This window comes from Plodia interpunctella, chromosome 16 (genome assembly GCF_027563975.2).
Source record: "Plodia interpunctella isolate USDA-ARS_2022_Savannah chromosome 16, ilPloInte3.2, whole genome shotgun sequence".
Taxonomy (NCBI): Eukaryota; Metazoa; Arthropoda; class Insecta; order Lepidoptera; family Pyralidae; genus Plodia; species Plodia interpunctella.
In genome coordinates this window covers 2583521-2597078 of record NC_071309.1, presented here as the reverse complement: position 1 = coordinate 2597078, position 13558 = coordinate 2583521, and the positions used below count along the sequence as shown (strand labels likewise).

At 38.6% G+C, this 13558-nt stretch overlaps 4 protein-coding genes across 6 annotated transcripts; 2 read left to right on the top strand and 2 right to left on the bottom strand.

The window, feature by feature from the left end:
* Positions 1-82: 82 nt before the first annotated feature.
* On the bottom strand, positions 83-1327 carry LOC128676261 (flexible cuticle protein 12-like). Its single transcript, XM_053756280.1, has 3 exons — positions 1252-1327; positions 807-925; positions 83-343 (listed from the first exon to the last, which is right to left on the bottom strand). The coding sequence occupies exons 1-3, from the start codon at positions 1258-1260 to the stop codon at positions 151-153; spliced, it is 321 nt and encodes a 106-aa protein (XP_053612255.1). The 5' UTR covers positions 1261-1327; the 3' UTR covers positions 83-150.
* Positions 1328-1964: 637 nt separating this feature from the next.
* On the top strand, positions 1965-5572 carry LOC128676258 (TLC domain-containing protein 5-like). Of its 2 annotated transcripts, none has more exons than XM_053756275.2 (5): positions 1965-2455; positions 3055-3283; positions 3595-3832; positions 4176-4309; positions 5012-5572. In XM_053756275.2, the coding sequence occupies exons 1-5, from the start codon at positions 2236-2238 to the stop codon at positions 5067-5069; spliced, it is 879 nt and encodes a 292-aa protein (XP_053612250.1). In that variant the 5' UTR covers positions 1965-2235; the 3' UTR covers positions 5070-5572. The 2 variants fall into 2 exon arrangements, with proteins under 2 accessions (XP_053612250.1, XP_053612251.1); XM_053756276.2 differs by having other exon boundaries at positions 1967-2455; positions 4176-4317.
* LOC128676259 (uncharacterized protein) lies at positions 5113-7802 on the bottom strand. The gene is made up of 2 exons (XM_053756277.2): positions 7589-7802; positions 5113-7512 (listed from the first exon to the last, which is right to left on the bottom strand). Exons 1-2 carry the CDS (start codon positions 7673-7675, stop codon positions 6970-6972), a joined length of 630 nt encoding a protein of 209 aa, XP_053612252.1. The 5' UTR covers positions 7676-7802; the 3' UTR covers positions 5113-6969.
* Positions 7803-8269: 467 nt separating this feature from the next.
* On the top strand, positions 8270-13503 carry LOC128676254 (uncharacterized protein). 2 transcript variants are annotated; one of them, XM_053756272.1, is made up of 8 exons: positions 8270-8426; positions 8505-8571; positions 8672-8891; positions 9391-9588; positions 10030-10176; positions 10655-10771; positions 11771-11909; positions 13238-13503. In XM_053756272.1, exons 2-8 carry the CDS (start codon positions 8525-8527, stop codon positions 13369-13371), a joined length of 1002 nt encoding a protein of 333 aa, XP_053612247.1. In that variant the 5' UTR covers positions 8270-8426; positions 8505-8524; the 3' UTR covers positions 13372-13503. The 2 variants fall into 2 exon arrangements, with proteins under 2 accessions (XP_053612247.1, XP_053612246.1); XM_053756271.1 differs by having other exon boundaries at positions 8270-8571.
* Positions 13504-13558: the final 55 nt, after the last annotated feature.

Below are 13558 nucleotides of genomic sequence, written 5' to 3'. Positions count from 1 at the left end.
AATATAAATTTACATGGTGAATTAATTACGTTTTTAAATATTCTGTTAGTGTCAACAAAACCAGTCAATGATAAAACTGATGTAGACTTAATGTATTTTTTTAATCCGTAAACTACTCTTTGTATAAAATGTATGTCAATTTGTTATCGTTTAAGCAGCCTTAGGAAGATGGGCGCCCTGCGGCTGGAAGCCCAGCTCATTGGCGACGTAGGTGACTGTGTAGACCTGGCCGTCGGCGCCGGTGTAGGAGAACTGGCCGCGTACCTCCATCGCCTCGTCCTGGGTTCCCACGTTCTTCAGCTGTCCTTCTTCGTTTGCTGACTTGCCATCACTGGTCTCGTATCTGAAGACGTGAAGAAATTATTTTAGGGCCTATTTTTACCACTTTGTCATCTGACAGATAAACTAGATAAATCTGCCCGAAGTTATATGCCAGTTATTCCTAACACTCATAAAGCATAATTTTAAACGCTATCTGTCTATCTCATAGGAGCCTTTTCTCCGTTGAATCCACAGCCATTGAGCGTCGGAGCCAAGGTTCCGCTAATCCCAGGGAACTCGACATAATTTATATGGCTATCTGTTTAATAAGTGCTGCACATAGGTTGCTATCAGATACTAAACAGAAGTAACAGCCGCAAAAGAGTATACAACAGATTCTGGATTGTTTAAAATGCAATAGACTTCTATTGCATTTTGCACGTGTTCTTTTTCTCCTAGGCCTAATAACCAACTTGAAGTGCAAATAAATATTAAAATTAAATAAATAATACCTTACATACATTAAATAAATAATTATAACTTACCCGTATTTGTAACCGTCCACACCAATGTTCTCCAAGTCTGAGCGGACGATGACGGCATTTTTGGAGTCCGAGATGGCTGCTGCAGAGGCGACGGCCACGCACAGGGCAAACACGAGGCACTAAAACAAACATTGTAATTATCTCCCATTTCCTTTTAATAATATGCAAGTATATTTAAAATGTTGAATGTTAATGCAAGTCGATGAAATTTGGCAATGACCTATTGCCTGTTAAAAGCAATTATTGGAATTAGTAAGTACTCCGTAGTACCTACCTACTAATTCCATGGTTAAAAGATCACAGATAGTAGGTACAGACTGACAAGGAAAACTTTAAATTCAAAAGTACCTAATTTTGAAATGACATTTTTTGTCAATTTTAGACGACAGCTGCAGTAGGTAGCTAAAGTAGATTTTTGTAAAGGTAAATAGAAAAATACACTTACAGTTCTCATCTTGTTAATGTTAAGAATCACGAATGTGCTTAGAATTTCAGATGCGCTCTTTTATATCTCTATTATCCTTAGTTTGCATATGTTAAAAAAGGCGGCAAGATGTTGACATTTAAGTTTGTCACGGTCCAGTTTCAACTAATAATTTATTCCTTAATTATTGATGCAATTGTGAACTTTGATGACCTATATAGCTTATTGACCTCTAGCCTATAGAAGACTATTAATTCCCTAAATTATTATCTTGAGTGCTGTGCATTTTTTTAACGTTTTGTTAGAATCTATTCAGTCTGTTAGTAAGGATGGATGATTAAACGTATAGGTGATTAAACGTTTATCATGTCTACTCTGTAGAGTCGGGGACAGGTAAACCGCACACCTGACCCATATCCTTCCTAACTTAGGTATTGCTGTCGTCACTTGGGTCTTGATTTAGTTATTATGAGTGAAAGTTGGGGCCACTTTTTATCGCATAAACTATTTTGTCCTATTGTTCGTTGGCATACAATATTTTGACATAATTTGGTCTTTGATTGATTTTTGGCATACGGGTACATGTGACATACTTAACTTTTAGATTGGGTTAGGTTAGTTATGGTTCAAATTGTTATGCGTAAACCATTATGCGTAACAACGTTATGCTTAAAAATCATTATGCCATAGTACAATATGCTGTGTTACATAGTGGCTTAATTTTTTATGCTTATACATAGATAGAAACCCGTGAAAGTTATGTAGGATAGCAAGGTGTAAGGAAGTTTAGAAAATACCACCGAAGCGCTGGGCCACTGCAAAAATTGAAATGAATAACTATGCCTGTTTACATATGAAATAAAAAACTTTACGAACTCAAGACGACGTATTGACATTTGGCTGGCAGACACCTATACAATACACAACAAACAGCACAAATGATAAAATTAAAATTTTAAATAGCAGCAATATTGGTCACAAATAGATGATTTCAAGATGTCCTGAATGGCTATACGGCACCACCTGGAACTCACAGGAGCTTCTCTTCTGAAGCTGTCGTCGTTTATGTTTTGGAGTTGGCTGTACCTGTGGATAGCGGCGGTGCTCCCGGGCCAAAAGCCGGAATGGTACTCCCGCGTGGTCACCCTTCTACACGGCAGTATCGCAGCAGCAGTAGGCCTCATACAGTGCGACTTCAGGAATATCTCGCCCGCGCGGCTTTCCGGTAATATCCTCAATACACGAGCTGTTTCTTACGCCTTCAAATGAGATTCATGAGCGTTAATGAATTTAGAAAAGATTTGTTAGTTTAAAAGACCATTTCTCGGAAAAAATGTAGAGTAACAGTGGAAGGACGCTTTTATCCGTGAGAAAATTCCTACTCCCGCAAAAGGATTTGGTCATTATGGCTTAGATAATCTATGAACATTTATGTATTTATTATTTAATTACTTAGTTGCGAAAAAAAGTCTTATGGTTTTTGGCTTGGAACTGGTTGCGAATCTCAATTGCCAATGTAGCTGAAGGGGATATTTGTCTGCAGTGTTTACGGGTTTAGGCCTGTGACGCTTTGCAGCTGAGGAAGAAACCGAACTCACAGAAAGAATTATAATGAGACTGTAGATCTTACTATCGGCCAGTACCGGCTTCGCTCGGGTAAAAACATAATAAATTATACCCCTAAACCTTCCTCAGGAATCACTATATCTATTGATGAAAACCGCATGAAAGATGAACCGCATCCGTGCAGTAGTTTGAGTTTATCGCGAACAGACAGACGCGGCAGAGGATTTTGTTTTATAATATGTAAGGATTCCTTTCCAGCGACTGTTACGACGTATCAATATGCCCTCATGGTATGGTCATGGGGTTACTTCGCAATGGACTTCTGCTGGTGCCTCGTGTACTGGTCGGAGAACCTCGTGATGCTCGTCCATCATTTGGGCGCGATATACGCCGTTGACATTTATATGCGGAAAGAAAACTCTGGCTGCACGTTTGCATGCACGCTGGCCTTGATGGAAATCACTAATCCTCTGCTACAAACTAGATGGTTAGCATATTTTTGTTGGGTATTTTTATCTTTACAACAACGCCACATAGTTTGTTAGTTGCATCTCAAAAATTAGTGTAGCTAACTTGCAAGTACTTTTAGTGTGTTCTTAAAATTAATATTATGGAGTTGGGTAAAAATGTTGTTCTAAAGAAGCTGTTCAGCTTGCCTAGTCTGTAAATTCATTTTCAGGAACTCGGTGGCATTGTGGTTACAGTAATAGTACCTACTATTATTTAGTACGTTATAAACTTCAAAATTTCGTCATGCGTACCTGCAGACGACTGATGTTAGTTTTTTTTTGTCAACAGGTTGATCAAACAAGAAGGTTTAGAAAAATCTTTATATTTTCTAATAGTGGAGGTGACTTACTTGGTAATGTTCATAGTAGTGCGTGCGTGCATCGGATCCTACGTAGTGTATAAGATACTCGGCTCAGATTTATTTGGTTATGACGAGAAACTTATTACCCTAGTGTTTTTCTTCGTATCCTGGGCCTTCATGTATGAAATATTTGGCTACGTCCGGTATAAATATCGAAATCGAAAAGTAAGTACTTGTACATAGTTCTCTTATTAACAAATAGTTCGATTGTGAATAGTCTGGAGCAGTTTTCACGAATTTAGTTATCACACACAGAAATTTTTCCGATTTGAGAAATTCCTGTAAAGCGCGTGTAACTAGGGTTTAATTATAAACAATTGCAAGTGTTAAAAAATACTTGATTTCTGTAAAAAAATGACTTTAGGCCGTTTCAAGTTTCATCCCTGTTTGAGCACTTATGTATAATTCTATTCTATATAATTAGTTACATGTAGAATAGAATTTATCATTGTCATATTTTGTTACGCCAGATTTCCATATAGAAAATCCCCATTATTTATATTTTCAGGAACCGGCTACTACTCTCGCCCAGATACCATCAGCCACGGCGCCACCGATCGCTTACACGACCCAACAAGACAAGGTCGTCGTGCAAACCGTACATGTATTGCAGCAGCGGCAGCTGGAGTGTACAGATTCAAAGTAACATTGTAATATTTCTATCATAAACGTTTTACGAACACTGACATAAATTTTAACCAAGTCGCATATCACTCATCTAATGCCGGCTCCACACTGTCGTCAGTTTGCTAAACTTTGACGGATTCGGTATACATTGCTGGTCTACGCAATGTTCACGCATACACATCGACATGTGATTGGTTCCTTTCACAGATGTAGAGCGATAATTTAATATGACTAGTATAGCCGTTAGTCCGCTACGTCACTACGAACCAGTCAAAATTCGAACTGAAGAAGCTGGCCATACATTTAGCATGGACGATTGTTCGGGGTAATGTCCGAGATACAGCATCCGAATTTAAAGTTTTGCGTAGACAAAGGCTGCCTGATTTTTTATCAGATGGTGGATTCCGTAGACAAACGGCCTAAAGATCAATTAGCACATAAACCGCACCGCTCCCACACGGCGATATGACGTTAATTGAAAGCATTTATTTTTGTTGATCTAAAATTGAAAGTGAGCTCTATCACGTTTTCTGTAGATATACTTTTCATTGACAAGATGAAAGCTAACGGCGAGCAGTCCGCTAATTTGTTGTCAATGTAAAGTATGTCTACAGAGGACGACTTAAAGCTCATTTTTTAATGAACGTCATCTTGCGGGGTGCGAGCGGTACAAGTATTGTACATACTGTAAACTTAAAGAGTGCTCATTACTTACAGGCAACGTTGTACATTACATTCTGCAAGTCAAGTTCTGCAACAGGCACTTATGTCCTAATTGGAAAACTACTTATTTGAAAAGTCTGAATAGAAAAATATAATAATTTTTGAAGTCTTATATTTATATACAAATGGTCTTTTGGAAACATTGCACTATTCAACATCAATATTTAAGTTTTTAAACTATGTATATAAAAAACAATAATTGTTTTATTGACTACATTTTAGACAGTTTTAAGGCAAAGTTTTTCTTATTGAGGTGTTAATTTTGTCTCATCTATTGCCCTCATTTGACATGTAGTTTACTAAAACTTGTCCTGTGTTGTCCTAAAATTACTAAAACTACATGTCGAAAGAGGACTCAAGTCTATCTATATACTCCAATCTTCAAGATGCTATGTTTTTTTTTCATCAGCCTGCTAGTGAATATTCTCAACAAATAAGTCCATCTTTTACGTCGATACAGCCAAATGAGATAGAAACGGCATTTTCATACAACTTTCAGGCCAGTTTCATACAAAGCAGTAAACCGGGCACATGATGTGGAACAAAACATTAGCATTCTGTCCCGTTTTTTTCTCATAATTTTAGTACATTTTTTTTATCGAAGCCTACTTGTAGTTGGTCGCTACGTCGACCTTTACTGCTTAACCGGAGGAAATATGGCGACAGTCGCAAGGACCGTACAGCCGAAACAGTAACAGCTCAAAGGGCTCCCAGGTGGGAACGAACCTCGGCTTTGGGCGTTACTTGAAAAATGGCCAGAGTGGTATATTGCTCAAGGTTGGCCCATTGAGAGAAGCGTCCTGGTGCCGCCGGGCGGTGCCGAGTGAACGCTGAAGATGTCCTATTACCTCGCAGTCGATTCCGGCGAGTGCGGTTTCTGCTATTCGAAATACCCTGGGCCCTGCGATTACCTCGTGAGTTTTCAGAAGGGGGATTAGCAACCGTAATGGGGTCGTCTGGATCTGTAAAAATTTTAGCGCATGTTTATTTTCCTCGCATAAGCGAGCAACTGTAGGATATGTGGGTGAATTAAAGAAAATACCTCGTAGATGTGACTTCTAAACTACGTTGGCAGAGAATTTGAGGGATCAGTTTGCTTGTGGAGTCTCCAGCGATCCGTCAAAGGTTGTTTGCCAAAGACGAGAACATATCTCTCGCAAATGCAATGAGGTTGCCATGTGCTTTGGAAGTGGCGGAAAAGAATGGAGCGGCGGTGGACTTGCACGGAAGGTCGGCCATGTCCCAGCATGGTAAATGTGGATGCTAGTATTCACAGCATGCAATGTGCTGTGAGTGCCGCTTGTGCCCGGTACAAGGCTTCAAGTGCTAAGCCCCGGTGGGCAGCACCAATGGTCGCGGGGAGGCAGCGCAGGCAAAATGTGTCATATGAGGCTTGCGGTGCTCGCAGTCATACAAGTGAAGGATGTCAGTTCTAGCATTTTATCTAGACTGAGACATCATTTACTAATGGACAAGATGGTTTTGAATCGGAATTAGAGGAGATTCACCAGTAAATGGTTATAAACCAGTAAAATTTACAGTTTAAAACGAAACTACTTAGTATGTGAATAGGATGGTTCAGCTATATCAAGCCTGTTGCCAGTTATTCATTCAGTCAAAACTTTAAAAATTTTAAAGGTTCCAATACACTGATCCTGGGCATCAGACAAGTATGTCTAGAATACAACCAGGAACATGAGTGGATGAGAGAGTTAATTCATGGCAGTGGTAAGTATCTTAAACAATCTGTCCAGATATTACAGCAACTTTTGCTTTAACTTTTCAATCCTGGATAATAAAAACAAATGTACCACAATAGCATCACAATACAATCGGGGCACATGCGAAGTAAAAGCTTAAAATCTAAAAGTTGTTTTTTCATACATAAGACCTGAGCATTGAGCAGATTAAAACTATTTGGTCAAAATGTGTTTTGCTAATCTCTGAAAAAATCAATCTCTTCTTTGATAATTGCCTTTCCTATGGTTCCTCCTGTCTCTCCAGCTATTAGCATGTTTGTTTCGCTGATTCCCTCTGTCACTAATATTCTCACGTTGACGAAACTCATCTCTGTTGTGTGGATTATGGTTCAGTTTGTCCTTATTGGGCATGTATGGGTGGTGACGGTGACTCCAGTTGCCTTGTAAGCTAGCTACCACCAACTTATCATTATAATCATGAGGCTGGCGGATACCATGGATAGCTCTGTACTCTTCTTCCTGCAACCTCTCTGTCATATCCACAAACTGTTGAGCAACATTAGCTAGTCCGCTAAACTCAAGATTTAGCTCTGGTCCAGTGCATCTTATTGGAGGCGGCAACCATGCTAGGCGACCACGACTTTGAAGGGAAAGCTTTCGGTGGAAGAGTGCAGTCCCACGGAACAAATTTAAGGCATATGGCACAGAGACTTCGTGACTATAAGTGATGAAAGCAAAGTTTTTTTGGCGTCCATCTCTATCCTTGGCTATTCGCACCTTCTCCAGCGGCCCAGCCTGAAAACAAGGCAAAAGAATTACTCAGTATTGGACAAATGTTTGCGTTGGCGTACTCAGTGGGAACTAAACTTACTTGCAAAAATAATTCGTATAACAACTCTTCTGTTGCCTGTTCAGGTAAATTCCCACACCACAAAGTTTTATTGTCATCTTCTATCATTTCAAATACCTAATTATTATTTGAAGAATTCTAAATAATAAGCAGCTTAAACACTAAAATATAATTGTTAGGATGAGATGAGAGAGAACGAACGAACACAACACAAAGTCACAAAACAATTAGCTGACTTTGACAGTTGGTTGAGCTAAGCTATGGCTAGGCTAGAGTAAGTTTTTTGGTTTAGTTTTTATCCATGGGGAAAGGCAAAGGGATCTAAGCTCATGCAGCCGTCGTCTGTAGTTTCTTATTTACTTCACAGATTTACAAAAATGTTTATATCTGTGATTTACTTAATAATGTTGTAATAAAGGCGTAAGCCAAGTCTTTCGTAGTCTTATGAGCTAGAGTAGAGAAACGAAAAGAGATATTTTTTACGGAACCAGAGCTAGCAAGGTGGCGATTCAGTTAATCTTCAGGATGCTGCTGCACTATTTATAAAACTTTTGTACTTGCTCGTTATGAGCAAACGAAAGATATCGATCGGTAGGTACCTAATACCATACAATACCTACACAAAGCCGGTTGAAATGAGGGAATAGACAGGCTATGAAAACAAATAAACACAAACCTGTCAATGTCATTTCTTTGATTACGTCGTCGCCGGTAGCCGTACGCCAAAGTCGTCAAATTAGAAAGAAGTATTGGAATTGTGTTTCTAATTTTCTTTTCTTTAGCGGAGAAGAATAGAATAATAAAGAATTTGTCGGTTTACCTATAATATAATCGATCTATTACTATGTTACCAATTAAAGTACGTATCGGGGATTTTATAATATAGTAACCTTAAAGCAATTTCTCGTTATTCGTAATTTTGTGGGCTTCTTTAAAGGTTAAGCGCTGTGGATCACCATGGAAGACTCCAGTAAATTTCAACAGATGCAAGATGAGATGTCGAGGTTAGTATTCTATTCAAGGTATCTTCAATCTATATCGTACGTCAGCCGTTTGCTAATATAAAGCTCTAGTTCTTATTTGAAAGAGTGCATAATGTTGTAGGTTCGAGGCTGAGATCTCGGGTGGTGAGATACCCGGTATAATGCGTCCTGTGATCGGCGCGGGCACGTTTGGAGCTGTACAGCAGCAGCTGGAGCGCGCTCTGCCCCCGCCCCCGCCGCCCCCTACAATGCTGGCCATGGAGGGCATGTTCGCGCCCCGAATGATGTTCCCCTCTGTGCCACCGCCGCCACCTCCGCCATCGATGATGGTGCCTGCGTCTGTATGTGTGGTTATATACATTTTTAAAATCATAACTTTAAAATAAAAGAATCTGAAGTATTTATACAAATAGTCCATGAAACTTATAAAATTGATGTACTTATTTTCAAACGATAATATTGTTACAAACAAACTCTGATTTCGCTCTGTGTAGAGTCAATATATAAACTTAAGTCTTATTCTTGTTGAGATGATAATTGCAGGAACGCGAAACTAGTATATATTTCTTTAAAACTCTCATTATTACTTACATCTAAAAATCATCACTATTTTATAATTAATTAATTAATTTTAATTTTATAATTTTAATCTATTTTTTTTAGCAACTGAAGCCATGACATAAAAAAGATAAAAAAAAATACATACATTTAAATGATGATGTCTTCGAGTTTTGGTATCTTTTTTTTTAAATTTGAGATTATTTCATGCACAAGCCGTCATATTGTATATATACATATTTTATTTAATTAGTCACATACAAATCATTGTCCCAAACACAGGTCCAACGTCTCAGAGGGCCGTGTCCAGATGGATTTCCAGGTGGAATGCCATTCATGAGACCAGCAATGCCCGGGCCACAACTCATACCTCCTCCTCCACCCAAACCACAACCAGTTATACTGTCCGCTGCTCCGAAGTTATACAAACAACCGAAAGATGATGAGGAAAAAAAAGAAAAACATGAGAAGAAAAAGAAGGTAAAGTGGTATCTTATGTAATTTCTTCAACAAGAATAACAATGGATTAAAAGTGTAATGCATCCATATTATATATCTATATTATGGTCATAGAAGCTCCATAAATTTTTGTTTTTATACCTATTTTTGTACTCATTTAATTTTTTGTTATCTGAAGTAGCCATTTCATGCAAAGGAATATTTGAATTATTTCCCCCATAGCTGAAAAGATGCATCAGATTTTTTTTGTTTTATACATATTTAGAATTGTCTTTATTGTATGTATAGAACTTATTTTCCAAACAACTTGTCTGATTGAGTTTTGTCAACTATCATGGTAGCAATGGACAAAAGAGTGGACTGGACTGACTTGTAGTACTTTTGAGAGCAGGTAGGATAAAAATAAGCCTAATGCTTTTTCTATTTATTTGTTGCTATTCCACAAGTGAGTTGACGTTACAGAAGCGGCCCCGCTCGCCTCCGCCGCGCCCCCCTCCCGCGTCTCCCCCGCCGCCGCCCGCGCCCGCGCCGCAGCCGCTGCCCGTCACCATCACCACCACCACTGAGACTGTCGCGCCGAAGGTCAAGAAGGAGAAGAAAAGTAGAAAGGTAATCCCTTTGGTTTGTTACAGAGTTGAATTTGTGGCCAATATTTTTTCAGTTTTTACCAAAAAATCTAGCCTTTTATAAGAAATTTGGAAAATACATAATGAAAACCAATCTATGGTTTGGGAATGGATATTAATGTTTTCTTATCAATGAAAATCCAAAATTATCAATTTTAATCCTAAAAAGCATATATAGCTTAAACATATTAACCAAATTTGGTGATAATAGACTTAAATTACATTTTTATATACCTACCTGCAGTTATCAACAAAATAACTTACACCATATCCAATTTAAGCCATTCAAGAAAAACAATTATACACCTAAACCTTCCTCAGGAATCACATTACCTATTGGTGAAAACCTCATGACAAGCTGTACAGTAATATTTGAGATTATCGCAATGGGACAGAGGACTTTGTTATAATATATAAGGATAAGGATAAATATATATATATATTTCCGTCTCCTTAATCAGGTGGTGCGCACCGCGGGTGGACAGGTGTGGGAGGACGTCTCGCTGCTGGAGTGGCCCGATGACGACTTCCGCATGTTCTGCGGGGACCTCGGCAACGACGTCACGGACGAACTGCTGGTCTGTGTACTTTCATATTTTTATTATTTATTCGTAACTTCGTATTAAGAAGAATATTGTAAGTTCGTAATTAATACTTGCTTTATCAATGAGATATTAACAAACCCATAAACAACTGATTCTGACTCTAAATGAAGCTAGCGACCCAGCCTGGCTTCATAAGAGGTCTATGAACCTTTGGGAATAAATTATTTAAATAACAGTGAAAACTGCATCAAAATCCGTTGCATGGTTTATAAGAAGAAAGCATAGAAACAGACGCGGAAAGAGACTGTATTATACCATCGAAACGCAAGGAAGAAGACTGACAAAGTCTTGTTACGCTTTCACAGCCACAAAATAATACGATCACTTTTTTAAACAGTAAAGTGGGCAAACGATCATACAGCTTGCCTGATGGTAAGCACCGCAGCCAATGGACACCGGCAACCCGGCACACATAGTCTATCGATAGACTATCGATAGTTGTGTAAAATATCGATCGATTTATTGATAGTATCAATAGTGTCGATACTGTCGATTGTATGACGACCTCGGTGGCGCAGTGGTAAAGTTCTTGCCACTGAACCGAGAGGTCCCGGGTTCGATCCCCGGTCGGGTCATGATGGAAAATGATCTTTTTGTGATTGATCCGGTCTTGGATGTTTATCTATATATGTATTTGTTATAAAATATAGTATCGTTGAGTTAGTGTATCCCATAACACAAGTCTAGAACTTACTTTCCTTTATATACTATCGATAGTAATTTCGATATTGAGCTTCAATACTATCGATAGTTTATTGTTGTATCGATAGTTGATGGTAGTATATTGGTACTATTGTACCAAACTAAGCTATCGATACTATGGATAGGCATATCGATATTATAGATGATTTCCGAGGTCAACTATCGATAGTTCTGCAACACTAGTTGCAAGCATACATAGGGACAGACAACGGGAAGAGACTTTGTTTTATACTACATAGTGGTAATAAACTTTTTTGATCTCTGTTTCAGACCCGCACGTTCAGTAAATATACATCGTTCCAGCGAGCCAAGGTGATCCGAGACAAACGCACCAACAAGAGCAAGGGCTTCGGCTTCGTCAGCTTCAAGGACCCCGGGGACTTTATTAAGGCCATGAAAGAGATGGACGGTGAGAAACATATCAGCTTTTGTTTTACTCAATACGTTTTCAGAACCTTATTTGATACTATAGATGTCGCTGTGGGAATTTTGAGATAAAATATAGCCTATAGTAATCTTGGATAAAGTACCTTTCTAATGGTGAAAGAACTTTTGAAATCGGTTCGGTAGTTTCGGAGATTACCCGCCTCAAACATACAAACTCACAAAAGCTTGTACCTCTTTATAATAATATAATAAATATAATAGCACAGATTATACTAGTGGTCCGTTATACATCATAAATTACTTAAACACACTATGACCTGTGAAAACTGTACAAACATTGAAACCCTGTGAAAACGCAAGGATAGAAATTTCTCAGAAAGCTACAAATTAACGACAACTGGCGAGAAGAAATGCCTAAAGAAACTCGTGAATAGTGTTGGTCACTATCATGCCAGAAGGACTTAGACCGGCTACACACGCTCCGATTTAAGGGACTACAGAAAGGAATGCAGGTATTTAAAAGAAAGAGATGTAGGACGACCTTCCTTTTCCATTAAATACGTGCATTTACTTTTTAAAACATGTCAAGTGTTGATAAAAAATGTAAATTTAAAACGCGATTAACCCAGCAAAATATATGAGAATCGAGCTGACTATTGTCTACACACGGTAAGGTTCTGTGCCTCACTTCGACATACCGCCACAATACGGTACTGTACGTAACAACCAGTTACATTACTAATCAACGTCCCACCGCGCTAATTAACCAAAATCTATCCTACAAAACTGTCTCATCATACAGATAGCCCATAGATATATAGAGCTACTAGCCCGGGGCTTCGCTCCCGTAGGAATTTCGGGATAAATAGTACCCTATGTGTTATTCTAGGTTATATTCTACCAGTGTTCCAAATTTCATAACAATCTGTCCAGTAGATTTTGTGTGAAAAAATGACAAACCAAATACATTCTCACAAACTTTCGCATTTATAACATTAGTAGGAAGATCACAGAAGAACATCAATAAAGTAGCTTACTGACAACACAGACCCAATCACAGATAAACTGAACGGGTCTCACAAAACCACTTCTTCACAACACTTATAATCACAAAGACACGACTGCACCGCACGGCGGCAGAGCTAAGGCTGACTCATCACAACGCTCGCACGTTCATTTTATAGAACAGGTTTTAACACAGGTGGGGTGACATTTATGAGTCACTTTACCGACGTATACCATTTTGTAAAACGATCTATTTCACCGACACTACGGTAGCTAAAATGACAATAAAGTTGACACTCCGTCATATATATATATATATATTTATTGATTATTTTGTCGTTCCAGGTCGTTACGTCGGCAGCAGACCGATCAAATTACGGAAAAGCTCGTGGAAGAATCGATCTCTAGACGTGGTGAGGAAGAAAGAGAAGGAGCGAGCGGCACTGCTCTCTTTGCTTATGTCACAGAACAAAAGCTGACAACAGACTGCGTAGATTGAAGTGACGACTGACGAGTTAGTTTAACTGATAAATAGAAATTGTAATGAAATCGAAAAAAAAATACTAGGCTTAGGAATTTTGAGCCTAAAATACAATTTTGGTTTATATTGACGGCAATCTATTATTCCACTATAGACTAAATTACTGTAGCGGATTGATAGACCAC